The sequence below is a fragment of the Schistocerca piceifrons genome, chromosome 5 (genome assembly GCF_021461385.2).
Source record: "Schistocerca piceifrons isolate TAMUIC-IGC-003096 chromosome 5, iqSchPice1.1, whole genome shotgun sequence".
Classification (NCBI taxonomy): Eukaryota; Metazoa; Arthropoda; class Insecta; order Orthoptera; family Acrididae; genus Schistocerca; species Schistocerca piceifrons.
Window position 1 is genome coordinate 315,201,862 of NC_060142.1, and position 22,611 is coordinate 315,224,472.

General features: G+C 46.8%; 1 protein-coding gene across 1 annotated transcript in view; it reads left to right on the top strand.

Annotated features, from left to right (window-relative positions):
• The window catches only part of LOC124798965, a 99,769-nt gene that overhangs the window by 51,785 nt on the left and 25,373 nt on the right, over positions 1-22,611 (top strand). Inside the window, exons 4-5 of the mRNA XM_047262500.1 lie at positions 18,799-19,007; positions 22,320-22,419. Coding sequence (XP_047118456.1) covers positions 18,799-19,007; positions 22,320-22,419 — 309 coding nt within the window. The remainder of the gene's footprint in view (positions 1-18,798; positions 19,008-22,319; positions 22,420-22,611) is intronic.

Here is a 22,611-nt window from a genome sequence, read left to right on the forward strand (position 1 = left end):
CGTGGGAAACTTGGCCAACCAGTCAGCACTTTGTTTCCTGGGATACCAACATGATGTGGGATCCAGATAAAGACTACTGGTTGTCCATCTTGATGGGTATTTCGATCTGGAAATGGAAAAAAGAACACATTGACACCTGTGTGTCAGACCCACCATACTTGCTCCGGACACTGCGAGAGGGCTGTACAAGCAATGATCACACGCACGGCACAGCGGACACACCAGGAACCGCGGTGTTGGCCGTCGAATGGCGCTAGCTGCGCAGCATTTGTGCACCGCCGCCGTCAGTGTCAGCCAGTTTGCCGTGGCATACGGAGCTCCATCGCAGTCTTTAACACTGGTAGCATGCCACGACAGCGTGGACGTGAACCGTATGTGCAGTTGACGGACTTTGAGCGAGGGCGTATAGTGGGCATGCGGGGGGCCGGGTGGACGTACCGCCGAATTGCTCAACACGTGGGGCGTGAGGTCTCCACAGTACATCGATGTTGTCGCCAGTGGTCGGCGGAAGGTGCACGTGCCCGTCGACCTGGGACCGGACCGCAGTGACGCACGGATGCACGCCAAGACCGTAGGATCCTACGCAGTGCCGTAGGGGACCGCACCGCCACTTCCCAGCAAATTAGGGACACTGTTGCTCCTGGGGTATCGGCGAGGACCATTCCCAACCGTCTCCATGAAGCTGGGCTACGGTCCCGCACACCGTTAGGCCGTCTTCCGCTCACGCCCCAACATCGTGCAGCCCGCCTCCAGTGGTGTCGCGACAGGCGTGAATGGAGGGACGAATGGAGACGTGTCGTCTTCAGCGATGAGAGTCGCTTCTGCCTTGGTGCCAATGATGGTCGTATGCGTGTTTGGCGCCGTGCAGGTGAGCGCCACAATCAGGACTGCATACGACCGAGGCACACAGGGCCAACACCCGGCACATGGTGTGGGGAGCGATCTCCTACACTGGCCGTACACCACTGGTGGAGGGGACACTGAATAGTGCACGGTACATCCAAACCGTCATTGAACCCATCGTTCTACCATTCCTAGACCGGCAAGGGAACTTGCTGTTCCAACAGGACAATGCACGTCCGCATGTATCCCGTGCCACCCAACATGCTCTAGAAGGTGTAAGTCAACTACCCTGGCCAGCAAGATCTCCGGATCTGTCCCCCATTGAGCATGTTTGGGACTGGATGAAGCGTCGTCTCACGCGGTCTGCACGTCCAGCACGAACGCTGGTCCAACTGAGGCGCCAGGTGGAAATGGCATGGCAAGCCGTTCCACAGGACTACATCCAGCATCTCTACGATCGTCTCCATGGGAGAATAGAAGCCTGCATTGCTGCGAAAGGTGGATATACACTGTACTAGTGCCGACATTGTGCATGCTCTGTTGCCTGTGTCTATGTGCCTGTGGTTCTGTCAGTGTGATCATGTGATCTATCTGACCCCAGGAATGTGTCGATAAAGTTTCCCCTTCCCGGGACAATTAATTCACGGTGTTCTTATTTCAATTTCCAGGAGTGTAGATCCGAGGGCAGAAAACACACCATCTAGACATATCTGATTGTTCTCTGGCAAATGGCGATAGTGGCGGAAGTTGGACTTCAGAGCAGGGACACTGCATGCAAACTGCTGTTGCGGGACTGGATAAAGATCTGAAATGGTTCTGGCATTGAGATGTCTGTAATCGCCGCATGGACGCCATCCGTTATTCTTGTTTGGTACCACGTGTAGAGGAGATGACCAACTACTGCTCGATGGGTGGTAGATTCCTTGTGCTAGCATGTAGGAGAATTCCTGCTTAACCATCTTCAGTTTCTGGGGTGTCAAGCGGCGCGGTCGAGCATGTAGTGGTGACCCCGACGGGATGTCCGACGGTCACTAACGTGAAATTCGAAGATCACTAACGCTCCGTATCGTGCCGCCTCGCGTTAAATATGAACATCCGCGTAAGCCGCGTCGCGCATCTTCTGTGTTCCATTTCATCGTAACTCACGATGGCAGATCCACCACCAACTGCAGAAGTGTCTGCTGGCACAGTAATTAATCGCGTGGCAGTAAAACCGCCACCGTTTTGGCAACAGAATCCCGTTCTGTGGTTTGCTCAAGTAGAAAGTCAATTTGTGCTACCGGACACCACCGCAGACGAAACGAAGTACAGATATGTAGTTGCTGCACTCAATGAAGATATGGCAACAGAAGTCACCACCGAGTACTGATCGTTGCACAACCATCAAGAACGCTCTGATTACCCGGCTCTCGCGGTCCAAGGCGAAGAGATTGGAGAAGCTACTCCGCACAGAGGAGCTAGGCGATCGCACACCATCGCAGCTACTACGCCGACTGCGTACATTAGCGAGCAACGTGGTCAGTGATGACATTTTGCGGAATATTTGGCTATCGCGCCTGCCACCCGACTCGCAGAAAATATTAACAGTGTGTGCCGGCGATCAGGATGTACTCGCGCAAACCGCGGATAGCATAGCGGAAATGTATCCATCCGCATGCGTCGCAACAGTTTGATCACAACCTCGGGCACTTAATCTTGCCGAGCTACAAGCACAGGTTGCCGAGCTCACCCCGCAAGTAGCTGCATTACGGACCCAGACTACCAGCCGCCGATCTCGTAGCCACCGCTCACCAGGTAAGCGCAGCCGCTCACCTTCGTCAACAAGAATCTGTTGGTATCACCGACGGTATGGTTCTGAGGCACGAAAGTGTAAAATGTTGTGTGAACAGGGAAATTCAGCAGGAAGGCAGTGATGACGGCCATTGGCTCTCCAGACGGCAGCCGTCGACTGTTTGTAGCGGAACATAGCACAAAGTTACAGTACTTGGTAGACACGGGTGTTGAGTGTCAGTCTATCCATCTGCCTGTCTGCCACGTCGCAAATGTGATGACTGCCACCTTTTCGCGGCCAGTGGTTCGACAATAACAACGTATGGTCGTGTCACATTAGTTTTGAACTTGGACCTGCGGTGCAAATTTGAATGGCAATTTATCGTAGCAGATGTGACGCACCCTATACTTGGAGCGGATTTTTTATCATTGTATGGACTCCTGCCTGACCTCCATCACCGACGCCTTCTGGACACTACTACCAACGTAGCAAGCCAAGGTTGAGTGCGTTGTGTGGAAGACACAGCAGTACGAGTGGTTACTGGTGATTCTCTAGTTGTATTTACTTAACTGTAACGCTGCCATCGCAACTCTAGGTGTGAGGCTCTGTTGTGGGAGGTGGATCTCCCCACCAGCACAGATAATAGTAGTTCAGATGCTCAGGGGAGCAGCGAATGTGTATCACCTAGCTGAGCAGCGTTGTTGTCTACTGTAGTGTAGTGAAAGGACCCCAGCCCATATGAGTGGACTGTTCACAAAGCTGGTCCGAAAGGCATCTGCCGCAATCAGACCCCACCATAGTGTATTGCGTCCAGCAACTGCAGTGCTCGAAGCGATGCTGAGCCATGTGCCAGACTCTCATATCAAAATGAGACAGGATCAGAGCTTTGTGAAGCCACAAAAGTGTATAGCGATCTGCACCCCAGCTGGTGTTACTGAGGCAACGAAGAGTATTTAGGTGTGACCAGTATGTTTGCTTAAGCTGGTGAAGATGGTGAATCCACATCAAATGGGCATAGAAGACCAGCCCCAAAAAGGGATAAGACTCCAGCACACTGAGCAGCTGATCGTTGAGAAAGGTTTCTAGCTGTGGATGGACAGTGACAGAAATACATGATGCACGTCTTGGTGGCTAAAGCCTGGAAGCCATGGGTGAGAGCTCAGGACTAGGCCTTTAGTGCAGCACTCTGCAGTCAACATTTAGCAATAACCACAGTGAACGAGCAACAGTAAATGCAAAAATAGTTACCATACAGGGAAGGTGACACTGTAGGCCCCACAACTGCAGCTAGATATTTAATAGCCACTATAGAAAGGAGCACATCCAATACAGAACAATGTGCGACCCCATTCTCTTTTATTGGGGGGGGGGGGGGAGGGGGACACTGCAGGAAACCGGTATGACAAGAAGTTCTGGACAAAACCTGGGAATGGGCCCCAGAGACTCCACTCATGTAGGGTAACAAGGATGTGATGACACTATGTGGTGTCATAAACCTTTTGCAAGTCGAAGAAAATGGTGATAAAGTGTTGGCGCTGGACAAAAGCTGAATGGATAGTAGACTCCAGGCAGACCAGATTGTTAGCAGTAGTATGACCTTGGCGGAAACTGCCCTGGTATGGAGCCAAAGGAACCCAAGACTCAGGGTACCAACACAGCCTCTGGCTCACCATATGCTGGAGCAATTTGCAAAGAACATTATTGAGACTAGCTGGACGACAGCTGTCCATCTGAAGGTGATATTTACCTGGTTTCAGTACTGGGACTATCACATTGTCACGCCATTGCTCCAGATATTGTTGGAAATGGGTAGAACATGACATTCGAAGTCCAGCAATAGGTATGGAGCATTTGGCTGTGGATTGGTCTGGCTCTGGATCCCTGTCAGAACAAAGGTATAGGGCACTGAGGAGTTCTTACTCACTGAACAGAGTATTATATGGTTCTCTGTGATGTATAGTGAAAGGTAAATGAACTTGCTCCACCCTCTGTTTGAAAACACAAAATGCAAGTTGATAATTCTCAGATGCAGAGGCTCTAGCATAATTCATAGCAACGTATTCAGCGACCGCATCTGAGTCAGTGCAGACAATACCATTCAGGGAGGCATCAGGTGCACCTGTGGTATACTGGCGTCCACAGATACATCAAACATTTGCCCAGATCTGCGAAGAACGGGCATGCAATCCGATGATTCAAATGGCTCTGAGCACTATGGCACTCAACTGCTGTGGTCATAAGTCCCCTAGAACTTAGAACTACTTAAACCTAACTAACATAAGGACATCACTCACGTCCATGCCCGAGGCAGGATTCGAACCTGCGACCGTAGCGGTTGTGCGGTTCCAGACTGTAGAGCCTTTAACCGCTCGGCCACGCTGGCCGGCTGCAATCCGATGGTAGTAACCTACAATTCCCAGCACTCTAGTTTCTGTCGTCTTATTAGATGGCAGACCTGGGCACAGTGCCATTTAAAGGCAATGAAGTGCTCTGTTGATGTATGTGCCTTATGTTTTTGGAGAGTCCATCGGTTTCTGAAGTCCACCAAGTACCATCTTCCAGTGGGGGGATCCCAAGGAACAAGGGTTCGCTAAGTCTATGGCCGACAGAATGGCTGCAGTTGTGCTCTGGGCAACCACATCTATACCTCCATGTGATGAGTGCTTAGGATGACAGCAGAGGCAAAAGCATTCCAGTTACCACTGTTGAGAGCCTATATGGGTAGATGTCCAGGTGAGTGATGGTAAGGGAGGGACATGACAATCAGAAGATGATCACTGTCACATAGGCCACCATGAAGTTTCCACAGGATGGAGGGGAGAAGGCTAGAGATGCAAATGCCAAGATCAATGGCTGAATAACATCCAAATGCTAGACAAAAGTGGGAGCACCTGTATTCAAGAGACAAAGATCAATCTCTGTGACCAAAGTTTCGTTAGCTTTACTGTGGCCAGTGGTCATAGTTACACCTCACAAAGGGTTGTGGACATTACAGTCAGTCAAAATGAAGAAGTGTGGTGGGAGCTGAGAAATCAGTGCAGACTATGTAGTTTGAGACAGTTTGCCATCAGAAGGGAGATACACATTACAGGTGGTAAAATCCAGAAACATCCTTACACGAACAGCCACAGCTTCAAATTTGTAGTAAGTGGCAAGTGTTTGCTGTAGACAGACTCCAGGATGTGCATGAAAACTCCACCCAACGTTCTACCATAGACAGCTCGATTAATAAAGCAGCCCAAATAGCTATGGAGGGTAGGAGTTTAAAACACTGAGAGCCAAGTTCCCTGCAGCACAATGCAGAAAGCAGGGAAAATACATATAAGATATAGCACAGGCAGGTGTTGGGGAAAAAAAGATCCAGTTCCACTGGAGGATCATGCTGTCAGTTGTTGTTGTTGTGGTCTTCAGTTCTGAGACTGGTTTGATGCAGCTCTCCATGCTACTCTATCCTGTGCAAGCTTCTTCATCTACCAGTACCTACTGCAACCTACATCCTTTTGGATCTGCTTAGTGTAGTCATCTCTTGGTCTCCCTCTACGATTTTTACCCTCCACGCTGCCCTCCAGTACTAAATTGGTGATCCCTTGATGCCTCAGAACATGTCCTACGAACCGATCCCTTCTTTTAGTCAAGTTGTGCCACAAGTTCCTCTTCTCCCCAATTCTATTCAATACCTCCTCATTAGTTATGTGATCTACCCACCTAATCTTCAGCATTCTTCTGTAGCACCACATTTCGAAAGCTTCTATTCTCTTCTTATCCAAACTATTTATCGTCCATGTTTAACTTCCATACATGGCTACACTCCATACAAATACTTTCAGAAACGACTTCCTGACACTTAAATCTATACTCGATGTTAACAAATTTCTCTTCTTCAGAAACGCTTTCCTTGCCATTGCCAGTCTACATTTTATATCCTCTCTACTTTCACCATCATCAGTTATTTTGCTCCCCAAATAGCAAAACTCCTTTACTACTTTAAGTCCCTCATTTCCTAATCTAAAACCCTCAACATCACCCGACTTAATTCGACTACATTCCATTATCCTCGTTTTGCTTTTGCTGATGTTCATCAATATCCTCCTTCAAGACACTATCCATTCCATTCAACTGCTCTTCCAAGTCCTTTGCTGTCTCTGACAGAATTACAATGTAATCGGCGAACCTCAAAGTTTTTATTTCTTCTCCATGGATTTTAATACCTACTCCGAATTTTTCTCTTGTTTCCTTCACTGCTTGCTCAATATACAGATTGAATAACATCGGGGAGAGGCTATAACCCTGTCTCTCTCCCTTCCCAACCGCTGCTTCCCTTTCATGCCCCTCAACTCTTATAACTGCCGTTAAGTTTCTATACAAATTGTAAATACCCTTTCGCTCCCTGTATTTTACCCCTGCCACCTTCAGAATTTGAAAGAGAGTATTCTAGTCAACATTGTCAAAAGCTTTCTCTAAGTCTACAAATGCTAGAAACGTAGGTTTGCCTTTCCTTAATCTAGCTTCTAAGATAAGCCGTAGGGTCAGTATTGCCTCACGTGTTCCAATATTTCTACGGAATCCAAACTGATCTTCCCCAAGTTCGGCTTCTACTAGTTTTTCCATTCGTCTGTAAAGTATTCGTGTTAGTATTTTGTAGCCGTGACTTATTAAACTGATAGTTCGGTAATTTTCACATCTGTCAACACCTGCTTTCTTTGGGATTGGAATTATTATATTCTTCTTGAAGTCTGAGGGAATTTCACCTGTCTCATACATCTTGCTTACCAGATGGTAGAGTTTTGTCAGGACTGGCTCTCCCAAGGCCGTCAGTAGTTCTAATGGAATGTTGTCTACTCCCGGGGCCTTGTTTCGACTCAGGTCTTTCATTGCTCTGTCAAACTCGTCACGCAGTATCATATCTCCCATTTCATCTTCATCTACATCCTCTTCCACTTCCATAATATTGTCCTCAAGAACATCGCCCTTGTATAGACCCTCTATATACTCCTTCCACCTTTCTGCTTTTCCTTCTTTGCTTAGAACTGGGTTTCCATCTGAGCTCTTGATATTCATACAAGTGGCTCTCTTTTCTCCAAAGTTCTCTTTAATTTTCCTGTAGGCAGTATCTATCTTACCCCTAGTGAGATAAGCCTCTACATCCTTACATTTATCCTCTAGCCATCCCTGCTTAGCCATTTTGCACTTCCTGTCGATCTCATTTTTGACACGTTTGTATTCCTTTTTGCCTGCTTCATTTACTGCATTTTTATATTTTCTCCTTTCATCAATTAAATTCAATATTTCTTCTGTTACCCAAGGATTTCTACTAGCCCTCGTCTTTTTACCCACTTGATCCTCTGCTGCCTGCACCACTTCATCCCTCAAAGCTACCCAGTCTTCTTCTACTGTATTTCCTTCCCCATTCATGCCATTTCTTCCCTTACGCTCTCCCTGAAACTCCGTACAACCTCTGGTTTAGTCAGTTTATCCAGGTCCCATCTCCTTAAATTGCCACCTTTTTGCAGTTTCTTCAGTTTTAATCTACAGTTCATAAACAATAGATTGTGTCAGAGTCCACATCTGCCCCTGGAAATGTCTTACAATTTAAAACCTGGTTCCTAAATCTCTGTCTTACCATTATATAATCTATCTGATACCTTTTAGTATCTCCAGGGTTCTTCCATGTATACAACCTTCTTTTATGATTCTTGAACCAAGTGTTAGCTATGATTAAGTTGCCGGCCAGGGTGGCCGAGCGGTTCTAGGCGCTACAGTCTGGAACCGCGAGACCGCTACGGTCGCAGGTTCGAATCCTGCCTCGGGCATGGATGTGTGTGATGTCCTTAGGTTAGTTAGGTTTAAGTAGTTCCAAGTTCTAGGGGACTGATGACCTCAGAAGTTAAGTCCCATAGTGCTCAGAGCCATTTCAATCATTTGATTAAGTTGTGCTCTGTGCAAAATTCTACCAGGCGGCTTCCTCTTTCATTTCTTACCCCCAATCCATATTCACCTACTACGTTTCCTTCTTCCCTTTTCCTACTACCGAATTCCAGTCACCCATGACTATTAAATTTTCGCCTCCCTTCACTGTCTGAATAATTTCTTTTATTTCATCATACATTTCTTGAATTTCTTCGTCATCTGCAGAGCTAGTTGGCATATAAACTTGTACTACTGTAGTAGGCGTGGGCTTCGTGTCTATCTTGGCCACAATAATGCGTTCACTATGCTGTTTGTAGTAGCTTACCCGCATTCCTATTTTTTATTCATTATTAAACCTACTCCTGCATTACCCCTATTTGACTATGTACTTATAACCCTGTATTTGCCTGACCAAAAGTCTTGTTCCTCCTGCCACCGAACTTCACTAATTCCTTCTATATCTAACTTTAACCTATCCATTTCCCTTTTTAAATTTTCTAACCTACCTGCCCGATTAAGGGATCTGACATTCCACGCTCCGATCCATAGAACGCCAGTTTTCTTTCTCCTGATAACAACGTCCTCCTGAGTAGTCCCCGCCCGGAAATCCGAATGGGGTACTATTTTACCTCCGGAATATTTTACCCAAGAGGACACCATCTTCATTAACCATACAGTAAAGCTGCATTCCCTCAGGAAAAATACGGCTGTAGTTTCCCCTTGCTTTCAACCGTTCACAGAACCAGCACAGTAAGGCCGTTTTGGTTAGTGTTACAAGGCCAGATCTGTCAATCATCCAGACTGTTGCCCCTGCAACTACTGAAAAGGCTGCTGCCCCTCTTCAGGAACCACGCGTTCGTCTGGCCTCTCAACAGATAGCCCTCCATTGTGGTTGCACCTACGGTACGGCTATCTGTATCGCTGAGGCACACAAGCCTAACCACCGACGGCAAGGTCCATGGTTCAGTGCAGAAAGCAGGGAAAATACATATGACAAATAGCACAGGCAGGTGTTGGGAGAAAATATCCAGTTCCACTGGAGGATCATGCTGTCAGTATACTTTGGGAATGTGAAGGGGCCAAGGAGGCAGGTATGCCCTAGGGTCGTCTGCTGCTAATGGTTGTGAGGATACGTTATTGATGCACATCAGTTTTGAATAGGGTTGTGTGGGGAGGTTTCAGTGCCACAGGGGCCACCAGGAACTCTGTATTGTGCACAGAGTCAGAAAATGGGGAGTCCAGTGGTGTGGAAACCTCCAGAACCTCCTATGTCTTGGAGATCTTCTTTTTTTGTCCTCTTTTCCCTGGATGATTCTGATGTTCGTGAGGGTTTGTCTGGCCTAGTTTCAGGGCCAGAGGAGGAATCTGAAGGCCTACAACCAGCAACCTGTGGCTCCTTCAACCACTGGCTGGTCCACAGCAGAATCCTGGGAAGGGAGCATCCAGAGATACCACTTCCTGAGGAGAGATGCTGGGTGATGCTTCCCCTGCTGGAGGCTGAATAATGATGTCCCCAGTGGGTGGGGAATCAAAACTCCCAAAGTGGGTAAGAGGAAGCATTAGCAGGAGGGCATCCAATAACCAAGGGAACAGGTGTAGTGAAGTGGGCCCAAAGGTCCAACGTAGAACCATGATGAGGAATTTTATTGTGTTGCTTGAGGGTTTCCCGACGGACATGTTGTATATATGGTTCTCGGGCGAGACGTCAGATGTCATAGTGAAAACTCCACAATATTTCATCAGCTCAATTGGCCGACATCTTCAGGTGCGAAGAACACACTGCTAAGGCAGGACCAGAGCCCCCTATTTATGCCAGTCTTAGGTAGGAAGTGCGCATGCATGGAGGCGCCAAATTCGATGGCCAATAGCGACGATAACCGATAGCTGGAAGGACAGCAACGTCACCTACAGGATGAAGAACCAAAGACTTCGGCACACGCGTGCAGGCTGTCGCTGCTGCTCTGCGCTGCCATCGGCCGTCCCAGCGACCTCTGTCGGAAGCCGCAAGCAAAAATGCGCGTCTACATATGCGCGTGACCATCCTCCCGTTGTCAACAGAATATTTGTGTTGCTGGCGAATTGTCATCCGTCGTATGACCGATAGTACTCCTCTCTGCTCGATGCGACTTCAATATGGCCACTGCTGGATCCCAAGCTGTACTGAGCTGAAAGCCCATGTCTCTGTTTACAAGATTCGTCGAACTACGTATTTCCACTGCTTTCTTAATAACACTGTCCCAGTACGAACTCGTCGGTGCGAGAATTTTGGTGTGTTGATAATTCATAAAATGGCCTGTACTGAGACAATGCTCGGCCGCTGCAGACTTATCTGGTTGCTCAAGACGAGTGTAGCGTCGGTGTTTAGTACATCTCTCTTCTACAGTGCGACAAGTTTGTCCGATGTACGACATGCCGCAGCTACAAGGAATCTCGTAAACACTGGGTCTTCTTAGGCCAAGGCTGTCCTTAGACGAGCCCAAGAGAGCTCTGAGTTTTGCCGGCGGACGAAAGACACATTTAACTTTATACCTCCTCAATAATCTCCCTAATTTTGAAGAGACACCGCCGATGCATGGCAAGAAGACCATTTCCCTCTGTTTTTCGCCTTCTTCCAGATACTCACGTTGGGTAACCCACTTTGGGTGTAAGGCACGGCGAATCTCCCGTTCGCAGTATCCATCTTGTTGGAAAGTGGTACGCAAATGGAGTAGCTCATTGGATAAACTATCTGAGTCTGATGTGGCTTTTGCAATGAAGTGGCGTACTTAGGACGTTGGTTCACAGTCTATGGCCGTCCTATCGCCCTCACCCCCGCCCTTAAGTACCTTGGCGTCACCCTTGACCGTCGCCTCTCCTGAACCCCCCACCTCCAGACAATCCAAGCCAAGGCACGCTCCCGACTCCGTCTCCTCATGCTCCTTTCTGGCTGTACATGGTGTCTGGACCCCTCCACCATCCTCCACACCTATAAATCCGTCATCGGCCCTATCCGCTCACCCTGCCTGGATCTCCGCTCCTCCTACATTTTACAAATCCCTTCAGATCCTTGAATGTCATGGTCTTCGCCTCACCTATCGCATCCGTCTCCACTCCCCCATGCGGATCCTGTACAACTTTATTCCGTTCCCCCACCTCCTCCTTTTCCTCGAATGGATACTGATCCTCTACACCTCCCATAAACTCGATCCTCCTCACCCGCTTGTCCCTCCCGCCCCACCCACTGCCGTGCCTGTATTTCCACGTCCCACCTGCTCTCCATCTCTCCACTCTCCTTACCCTCTCCAAAAGGTGGCTTCCGCCAGCTCCCCCTCCCTGATGATGCCCTCCTCCATCTACCCCTCCTACCAAATTTGATACTCCCCTCCCACTTCTTGTGTTTGTTCCTATGGGCACCCTCTCTCCCTTCTCTCCCCCTTCCCTCTCTCCTCCATTTCTCCCCCTTCCTCCCTCGGGCTTCCCCTACCCCCATATCTTCATTCCTCCCACCATCTCCTCTGCCATTGGCATCTCTGCTGTCCCCTCTCCCTCCCCCACCACCTTCTTCCGCTCTTGGCAGTTCCCCAGACTCGCACATGTTAAGTGGATAATCGCACGCCGGAGATCATCGCCATCGTTTTAGTGTATGTGCCATCGTGTTTGTGCCTCAGTGTTTTTCGCCGCCCACGCTCCATCGTTCACGTGTCGTCTCCATCATCAGTGTCCATGTGCAGTGCCAACAGTTTCTTTAGTTGTCTTCGCATGTCCGCAGCTCGTGGTCGTGCGGTAGCGTTCTCGCTTCCCACACCCGGGTTCCCGGGTTCGATTCCCGGTGGGGTCAGGGATTTTCTCTGCCTCGTGATGACTGGGTGTTGTGTGATGTCCTTAGGTTAGCTAGGTTTAAGTAGTTCTAAGTTATAGGGGACTGATGACCATAGCTGTTAAGTCCCATAGTGCTCAGTGCCATTTGAACCATTGTCTTCGCATGTGAACGGCTACGTGTTATTCGTTACTGTGTCTACTGTTCTTTGCCCCCCACTTTGTTCTGTATATTCTGTGTCTCCATTGTTTTTCTTTGTAAAACTTGTGGCTGAAGAGCAGCGTAGTGTGCTGCTGCCAGCCCACCTTATGTAAGGTGTTAAATAACAATAAGGAAAAAAAAACCTCCCTTATCAGTGTGTTCGTCGCACCTGAAGATGTCGGCCAGTTGCGCTGATGAAATATTGTGGAGTTTTCACTATGACATCCGACGTCTCGCCCGAGAACCATATATACAGGAATTTTACTGTAGTGAGACAGGATAACATTATAGCAGCCGCAGCATATATCATTGTCATACACACAGGAAGCAAACAGTCATATTTCTTCTTGGTCTCCTTAGAATCAAGTCAGTACAGAATCTTGTATTGTTGGATTTTCTTTTCTCTCTGAAAGACGATGCAGCCCAGTAATCAGGGGTAGTATGCTCCCCACAGTTGACACAGATGGGAGGGAGTATGGGGGGGGGGGGAGGGGAGAGGCAGTAAGAGCAGTCATTTGCAACTGACATCCACAATCCATATGGATGAATCTCAGGCATTTAAATCACGTCATCGGAGGGGGAAAATACACCATCAACTTGATCTTTTCAGGTACCGAGTTGCCTTCAGAGATCAAGATGAGGGCCCCAGTATCAACCTTATTGTCCTTTTGTCCCTTCTGAAGAGGACATAAAATGCACACCCAACACCCCAAACTGTCTTACAACTCGTCATCAATCTTGCAGGTGTGATCAAAAGTATCTGGACACTTACTAATGGGCATCAATAGACTGTGTGTTTATGATGGCATGAACTCTGTTGGTGACAGTTAGGTATATTAAGACTTTTATGGTGGGTGATAGTTACAATAATATCACCCAGCTTGTCACAGGCAAGCAGCGTCTGTGACTGAGCATTGGATGCCATTTTAATCAGAAGTGAACCACTTTTCGTTTTCGAAAAAGCTGCTGTTTCCTCAGACCTGTTCTCAAGGTATTCACTAAATAATTATGGCTCTGAGGCCATAAAGAAATCCTCGTCTGTCCTAGAGCAAACAAAGTATTGTAGGGAGTATTTCTCCTCTTATCTCTTAGCTCTACATTGCTCCCATTGCTTAGCCAGGGAAAGAAACATTGTGGGGTCATATCTTTCTGCATTGCAGTAATCCTTTCATTCAGAAGAGACTGCTGAAGAAGTGCAGCCACCAGCAGAACAGAGTTTGATCCGCTTCTTTTGCGAGTAATCCGCCTTGGTGCCACCCACTCCAAATGGGGGCTCTGCTCACAGCCGCCACACAGCCACAGCCACGGCAACCTGGCCAGATAGCTGTCGCCCCGATCCCCATGCCACGGGCACAACGGGCATGTACTACGTGACATACGCGGAGAGTTTTCTGCTTAGGCACCAATAGTCCGTTCCCTGCGTGGTCAGTAGACTACTACCATGCACGTACTTGACGGTCCTACTACAATGGGATGGTTATTGTGTTGGGTTTTGCGTGTATTGGTTTTGGCAGAAAGAAAAGATGCTAAGATAGAAGGACGCAAATGGTGGAGTGACTTCACTACACAATCCGCATTTATGTGAAATTTGGAAGAGGAACGGTAGGTCAAACTCAGCAATAGAGACCATGTAATGAAGAATGAAATATTGTATAAAGTACCGGGAGAGAGAGAAAGAAAAAAAAAATTGTATCCAAGATCATAAATGAAATCCAAGCATTAACGACACCCTCCGATAGAAAGGCAGACAGGGGAGAAGAACAACTGAATAGTAGACTTGCAGCAAAGAAAGGGAAGTAGCACTGCAAGGGCCAGAGCCCTGTGGTGGCCAAGCAACTACTGACAAAAGAAATGTGAGCTCTCTGTGGGATGTACACTATCTTATCAAAAATATCTGGATACCCATTAGTGGGCATTAGTAAAGGCTGTGACCATCCTTCTCCTTAAGACAGCTGGAACTCTTATTGACGACACTTTCAGTGAGGTGTCTGAAGTTCTATGTAAGAGTGGCAGCCCATTTTTCCTTAAGAGCCAAAACCAGATACGATAGTGATTTTAATTTATATATTCATTGTCCTCATACGCCTGCCCTCCAATGTATCTAAAACATGTCATACCATACAGCAGTACACTGAGAATATTCCACATAATAGGATACATTTTTTCTTAGCTCTAACGATGCAATACGAAGATGTTAAACTATACAATAAAACTTAACAATAAGCACATATCTAAGGAAAACGTAAGTAATTAGAAAGAAAATAAGACGAAATTAGGTAATGAAACAAAAAGCGAAAGAATTAAAATATTTTGTGTTAATTCTTATGACAATTTTTTTAGCTATTTGTGTATTGCGGCTACTTCGATACATCTTTGAGCTTTGTCTGCACTGAGTGGGAAAACATGCTAACTTCTGCCATGTGTAATCAATTGTCTAGTTTTTTAGCGACTTGGAAAACACTTCGAGTCATCAAAATTAATATAACTAGGAAGAAATGTATTTATATTAATACTAAATTGCAGATGAATACGCTCTTATTAACAAACTGCCGGCCGCAGTGGCCGACCGGTTCTAGGCACTTCAGTCCGGAACCACGCGACTGCTACGATCGCAGGTTCGAATCCTGCCTCGGGCATGGATGTGTGTGATGTCCTTACGTTAGTTAGGTTTAAGTAGTTCTAAGTTCTAGGGGACTGATGACCTCAGATGTTAAGTCCCATAGTGCTCAGAGCCATTTGAATCATTAACAGACTCCGCACAACATGTAACTCATCACGCAGTGTTTGCCTCTTCCTCACTATCGGTACTACTGCCGTCCTTTCATGCCTCCTCATCATTCGCATATTCCCGCTCACTCATCCCCTCCCTTCCGTTGATGTTTCTTATACGCGTATTTATGTTTCTAAAAGCTGTTCTGAACTTGTTCAGCTCATTCCTAGATATATTACTCGTGACTATGTTCAGTAAATGGAATGTGTAAGCATACCTAATAAGGTATGTCATTTCGCTCTGAGGGGATTCATGTCTCCTAGCTTCCACTTGGAATGGGCGCGCGAACGCTGCATGCTCTGGAGGTCCTAAATCACCACAGTCAGGCAGTGCTGGCGGTATCTTTCCTATTCTATGTATGTACTGGGGTAAGGACCGTCCTCTGTCGTAAAGTGAACCATACCTCTGCTGGGGACGTTTGATTCATCCGAATTCTCTCTCTGATGTTTGGAAGTATACCCAACATTCAGTATTTCCACTGTCCCAACCTATCTGCCATCCATCAAATTCCCAGCCTCTAAGATCTAACTTATCAGTTGTTCTGGAATCCTAATTTCTTGTAGTTCAACTACATTGTCCCGCTGCTAACAATATGCTGTGGCAAGATACCGAAGGTAGTAGATTTGGACAATGGGGTCCGGAACGAAGTTAAAGCTCTAACTCATTCCAAACGTGTACAGTTGGGTTCACATCGAGCCCCTCTGTAGGCTAGCGCATTTCAGGAACATTAATGTCCATAAATCATTGCCTTACAGATGCTGGCTTATGGCAGGCTGCGCTGTCATGCTGATGAAATCAACCATTGTCTTCGAACTGCTCATCTACTGTACACTGTACACAGTGCTGTAAAACGCATTCGTATTCTCCCGCATGTAACTTAACCACGAAAAACACCCCTATACTGTAACACTACTTCCTCTGTACTTCACTGTTGGCACTGCAGACGATGGCAGGTAACGTTCTCTAGGCATTCGCCAAACCCAGACCCTACCATCGGGTTGCCGTAAGGTACAGCGTGATTTATCACTCCATATCACTTGCTTCCAGTCGTCTACTGGACAGTGGCGTCGCTCTTCGCACCACCACAAGCATCTCTTGGCAATGACGACACGAATCTGTGGCGTATGTACCCCATTCTTTTTTTTAAACTCCTTACGGACAGTAATACGAGGTGATTATAATTAAACTTTTCCTATTTAACACGTTACAACACGGAAACTAATTACCGTACGAGTACCAAACTTGGTAGCATTAATGTCAAGGACATGGTGAAGAGAAATAATGCAGAATCAGATAAACTGAAACACTTTTAATGTGCTACAACGGTACATCGTACCATTACATACCGCTACGATTACTGCTTGTAGCATGGCTAGTGGTATGGCGCCCTTCAGCGCCCCAGAAGAGTCTGAAAGCGCAGGATTGCATTCTGCTCAGCAGAACGAAGCAGGTCCTTAGGTTTGCTGGCTACCTCTGTTAATATGCTGCGCTTCAGATCAGCAAACGTGTGAATGTTCCCTTGGTAAACACTGTCCTTCAGGTAGCCCCACAACCAGAAATCACAGGGAGTGAGATCAGGTGTTCGTGCAGGCTAAGCATTTGCAGACGATCGGCAGAAAATCTCAAAGAAGCAGGTTAACTTCACGAGCGATGTGCGGTGGGGCCCCATCTTGCCTGAATACTATTGAGTTAAATGCGTCTCTCTCCTGTAGGGCGTCCGCCCCTGGTACTGAGTGGTCAGTGCGACGGAATGTCATGCCTAACGGCCCGGCTTCGATTCCCGGCTGGGTCGGAGATTTTTCTGGCTCAGGGACTGGGTGTTCTGTTGTGCTTATCATCATTTCATCCCCATCGACACGCAGGTCGCCGAAGTGGCGCCATCTCGAAAGACTTGCATCAGGCGAATAGTCTACCCGACGGGAGGCCCTAGCCACACGGCATTTCATTTCCTGCAGGGCGGGTATGACATGCTGGCGAAGCACATCGCATTAGCGCTGGACAGTCACAGTGCACGTCTTTGAACGCCAGCCTGTTCAAAAAAGGAGCCAATAACGAACGTAATCGTAAAGCCAAACAATACCGCTATATGTTCACCATCCAGAGGAACTTCATGCATAGTTACTGGAGGTGAAGATCCCCACTCTCGGCAATTCCGTGTTTTAATCTCACCCATCAGAGAAAAATGAGCTTCTTCTGTCCATAGAATGGTCCAGGGCCAATCTTTGGCAACCTCAGTCCTTGGGAGGAAGTGTAGGGCGAAGTCAACACGTCGTTGCGAACGCTCCTGCACAATATGGATCTTGCACAGATACAATTTTATAATGGTTCGAAGCACCTTACGTACAGTGGATCATAGGATGTTCAACTGTCGCGACACACCACGAGTACTGCCCGACGAACGGGAATTGCACGCAGCGTTGTCTGCCATAGCAACAGCGATTTCATCAACCACCTGTGGTGCAAACGGTCGTCGGCCTCTTCCCAGAGCGACGCCCAGTTCTCCAGTTGATTCGGACTACTTCATCATACTCGGCGCAGCAGGTGCAGAAAGATGTCCCTTCCATAAACCTTTCAGCCGGCGATATTCTCGAAGTGCAGCCGCAGCATTACTGTTGTTTTGATAATGGAGCTTCACCAATAATGCCCTGCTCCTATTGTCCAAGCTCATGTTGGCAGGAAACAAGTGCACTGCGACTGGTCGGGTGTGTGAGACTATGAATTATGATGACTTATCACGGCACCTGGTTGCCATAGTTGGAACTGGACGGTGGCGCTGTGATGCGTGGAAATCATGCAGCCCGTACTCTAGACACTAATGCTACACGTTTGGTACTCGTACAGTAGTTAGTTTCCGTGTTATAACGTGTTAAATAGGGAAAATTTAATTATAACGACCTGGGGACTGCTGATAGCACTTTGGAACTCGCGACTGATTCCTTCCTCGATGTCATGCAACTTTTACAACTGCCCTCCACAATACTTAACGGTCCCTGTCGGCTAGTAGATGAAGTCTGCCTGGTCTTGATTTAGATGTCATTATTTCTTCGCGTTTCCACTTCACAATCACAACAGTCGACTTGGGTACCTTTAGAACGGTTGAAATGTCTCTAATAGAACTGTGTCTCAGGTGACATACAGCGGCTAGTCCACGTTCGAAGGTACAGTCTACTGACAACACATTACTCCCCGCCTCCTTTTATGTTGGCAAATCCGCCTCTCGTGACATCTATTGGTCAACTGTGCGTTGTATATTGGTCTCAGGACACTTTCTAAAAGATAGTACAATTTTAGTCTCTGATTTTGCACCCATTTTACCACTGAAGACAGATCGCCACTCATCTGGCGGATCGCGGTTTTGTTACCTTCACTTCTGGCACGTGGGTAAAGCTAAACACATGAGTGAGCGTCACCAAGTGTTCAAGGACACTCTGAACGCCATAAGCTCTACCTCCCTCCGCGCAGTTGGGCGCGCCAGGCCTAGTAGCTGAAAGTGGAGATGTCGTTCCGCAGGTGGTGCACTGCCTGCAGTACGTCGCGGGCCTCCAGAACATTCTGCTGTCCGTGTTCTTCGACCTGTTCGTGCTGTGGCTGCATTTGCTGCTGTGCGCCCAGCTGCGCTACCTCGCCGAGAACCTGCGCCGCCTTCGCCGGGTTACAGACACGGACGAGCACAAGAAACTACTTTTTGCCTGTGTCGCGCATCACAGCGACCTCCTCAGGTACGTAGACTGTGCGTGTTCTCCCCGATGTCTCCTAAGCCGGTTCCCCGACGTTTTCCTAGGAGCGCAAACTCCACTGCAGAGTGACAATCTCATTCTGGAAACGTCCCCCAGGCTGTGACTTAGCCATGTCTCCACACTATCCTTTCTTTCAGGAGTGCTAGTCCTGCAAGGTTCGCAGGAGAGCTTCTGTAAAGTTTGGAAGGTAGGAGAGGAGGTACTGGCGGAAGTAAAGCTGTGAGGACAGGGCGTGAGTCGTGCTTGGGTAGCTCAGATGGTAGAGCACTTTCCCGCGAAAGGCAAAGGTCCCGAGTTCGAGTCTCGGTCCGGCACACAGTTTTAATCCGCCAGAAAGTTTCATAGGAGCTATACTGTTGCACCGTAGTACGTAATGCGTCCAATGAAAAGCGTCGTCTCCTTGTCAGTGACAAAATAGTGAAGGTGTTTTCCGATAGAGAACAATGCGTAGTGCGCCAGCACTTTACGTGAAGTGTGACAGGCCAACTAGCTGTAAACGAGTCTAATCCGTTGCATGCAGCGTTCTAGTGAAACGGTTGCTGCAAGATGGTCAAGTTCATAAGCAAATAACAAAAAACTACAGGTGCGTTTCAAGATCGAGGAAACTAAATTATTAATTCACGCAGTGTCAAAAGCATATTGCTGTTTCTTTTTCAGCGCTTCGTATAAGTGTGGAGCAAATTATCCTCTTCTTCATCGTCACTTACCAGTTTAGTTATCAGCAAACTCAGGAGTTTCCTTTTCTTTTACCCCTAGCGAACCATCAACGGTCTATCTTAACATCATCGTTAAATAAAAACACTTTATTAGAACGCTCTTTCCAGAATGCACGTGTGGACTGAATACTTAATGTGCTTGCGGTTTCATTTTCTAGGAAAACGCAAATTCACAACTTATTTACGTTTTGCGTCCGTGCAGACGCAAAACTCTCCGTCCTGTTCGCACTGGCAAAAATCGTTTGTTCTAATAAGCGCACGTAGTTGCTTCCAGTGAACAACCAGCCTAGCCCCTCTTACACGAGGACTGAATGTACAGCACCGCCCCTGGCGTATTATTCCTGTACTGAGTAACTTCCGTCGCGCGTAATCGTTCACGTCAACCCCAAAATTGTGTTGTGAGAGCTGTCTGCAGTGCAGTTTGGCACGTCAACGGTACAGTTAAGTTTATGAAGTCGAAATTACGGACTGAATTAAGGGACTAGCAGTGACAATAGAGTTTCTTAATACCAAAGCAAAATATAAAGCGGGTGTTCTTGACAGTAGTAGTGTGATAACTTCTCCATGCCGCTGAGAACTGAAGGGGTACGAAAAGAGTCGTCCAAACATTTCACAATACCAACATATATTTGCTCGACAAAGTATGTACCATCCCTACAGACACATCAAATAATATTTAGACGACAGTAAATAGCGCCTTTCTACTTTATCCTTTGTGTCTTATTTCTTACGTGCAGCCGGCCGAAGTGGCCGAACGGTTCTAGGCGCTACAGTCTGGAACCGCGCGACCGCTGCGGTCGCAGGTTCGAATCCTGCCTCGGGCATGGATGTGTGTGGTGTCCTTAAGTTAATTAGGTTTAAGTAGTTCTAAGTTCTAGGGGACTGATGACCTCAGAAGTTAAGTCCCATAGTGCTCAGAACCATTTGAACCATTTCTTACGTGCAAAATAACATCAAGGATTTTCGTCCTTCAGTAGATCTGACGTTTTTACTGTTGAAACAATTTTCATTAAAAAATTATTTATTTACATTTTTATTTATAAATATTGTAAAACGTGAATATTTGTTTGGTTCCATAAATTTGGTCGCTCTTGAAGGAAAAATATTACCTCTCCGTGCAATCTTTGCAATGTGTCACGGAACAAAGCAACCAGAAAAATATTGATAGGAAATAAAAGCACAAAATCCGTTATTATACCATGAGTGAGCATAGTGAGAATAGATCAACTTCCTATGTTAGCGGACGACGCCAAACTCCATTGTATATGGATGTGCAAAGGCACTTGCAAATCGCAGTAAACAAAAGCACGGTGAGTCGTTGGGCGAGGCGTCTATTGCCGCAACAAAGTCGTGCAGACCTGTCCGATCTCCCGCGTGCCCGCCGGCCGCACACAGTCGTGACTCCTCCAAAGTGTTCGTCGCCACATAAATGCAAACGAACTTCTCCTTCCTGACAACGCGAAGTCTCACGTAAGTTTTCGCACCGAAGAAGACCTCACAAAACTTCATTGGGTTGTTCTTCCTTATCTAGCCTACAGCCGAATCTCGCACCTTCCGACTTCCATCTCTTTGGCTCTATGAAGGATGGGCTCCACAGGAAGCAGTACGTGGATGATGGGGAGGTTATTGAGGTAGCAAGACGTTGGTTCTGACGTCGACCAGTAGAGTCGTGCCATGCGGTCATACGTGGCCTTCTAGTAAGGTGGCAAAAGACAGTCGCATTGAACGGAGATTATGCTTAAAACTAGAGTTTTGTAGCGAAAAGAGTGCGGAATAATACAGTGCATTGGAATCATAAATAAAACCAATTTGCATTCAGAAAAAAATCTTACTTTACTTTTTGGATGCCCCTGACGCTTGGCAGATTGAGTGTAAGAAAAATGAAGATTGTCATGGAAAAGAAGAGGGGAGACGAACAGTAAATAATCAAGAGATGTATTGAAATATGCAGAACATATCAAAAGCAGTGACAAAGCAAAAGTTTAATATTTTTTACCATTTCCCTGGAATAAATGATAACTGACTAAACAATAGATATATTTCTGGCATTTCTGCCAACGTTAAGTAAACAACAGCCTGAAGCAATACAATAAGAAAGGAGTTCAAAGCTCTTAAATAACTAATATAACTAGAAAATTTTAACGGTTACAACGTTAATGAGCTAAGATGCTACGAAGGTATAAAGAACACAGGAAAAAAATAAACTGAGGTTAGAAGCAATATTCCCCATTACGGTCAGAGGAAGGCAATGGGAAACCATCTCTGCTAGGACCTTGCCTAGTACAGCGGTGCGGGTCTCCCGCGTCGTCCCCTACGCTCTGTCAAGGAGTATGGGACTTCATCAACACCATCATCAGAAGCAATATGGGGGAAAAGTCCTGGAAACTTAAGTAGCAACAACGAAAGAAAATGTATAAAGTGCTATGTAATCTAGAGTGATGAAAATGAAGATAAAAATAAAAAACAAACAGCAAATGTTGAATAGTGACATGTCAAACTCTTGTGCAGGGCTGTAAACTGATGTGTAATAATGTTTTATAAATAAAAATTTCTATGGCCTTCTTTGCGTGTGTTACAGCACAATCCAAGAGCTCAATTCATGCGCAGGTCCCAGCTTCTTCCTCCAGTGCTTCGAGAATACAATCCGCATGTGCATGATTGCTTTCATGGCCACAACAGTAAGCTATCTTACACTATTTTTTTATAAATGCCCAAATTTCTTTTTGAGTTGTTTTTAATATTCACAAAGCAGCGAAATCTGGAAACATTTGCACGCTTACAATCATCTAGGGCTTCGTTTTTCAAAACCGTCTAGTGGTTCTTTGATAAAGTGTCGTGTTCACTACTGCTCATCGTCATTAGCTAACACA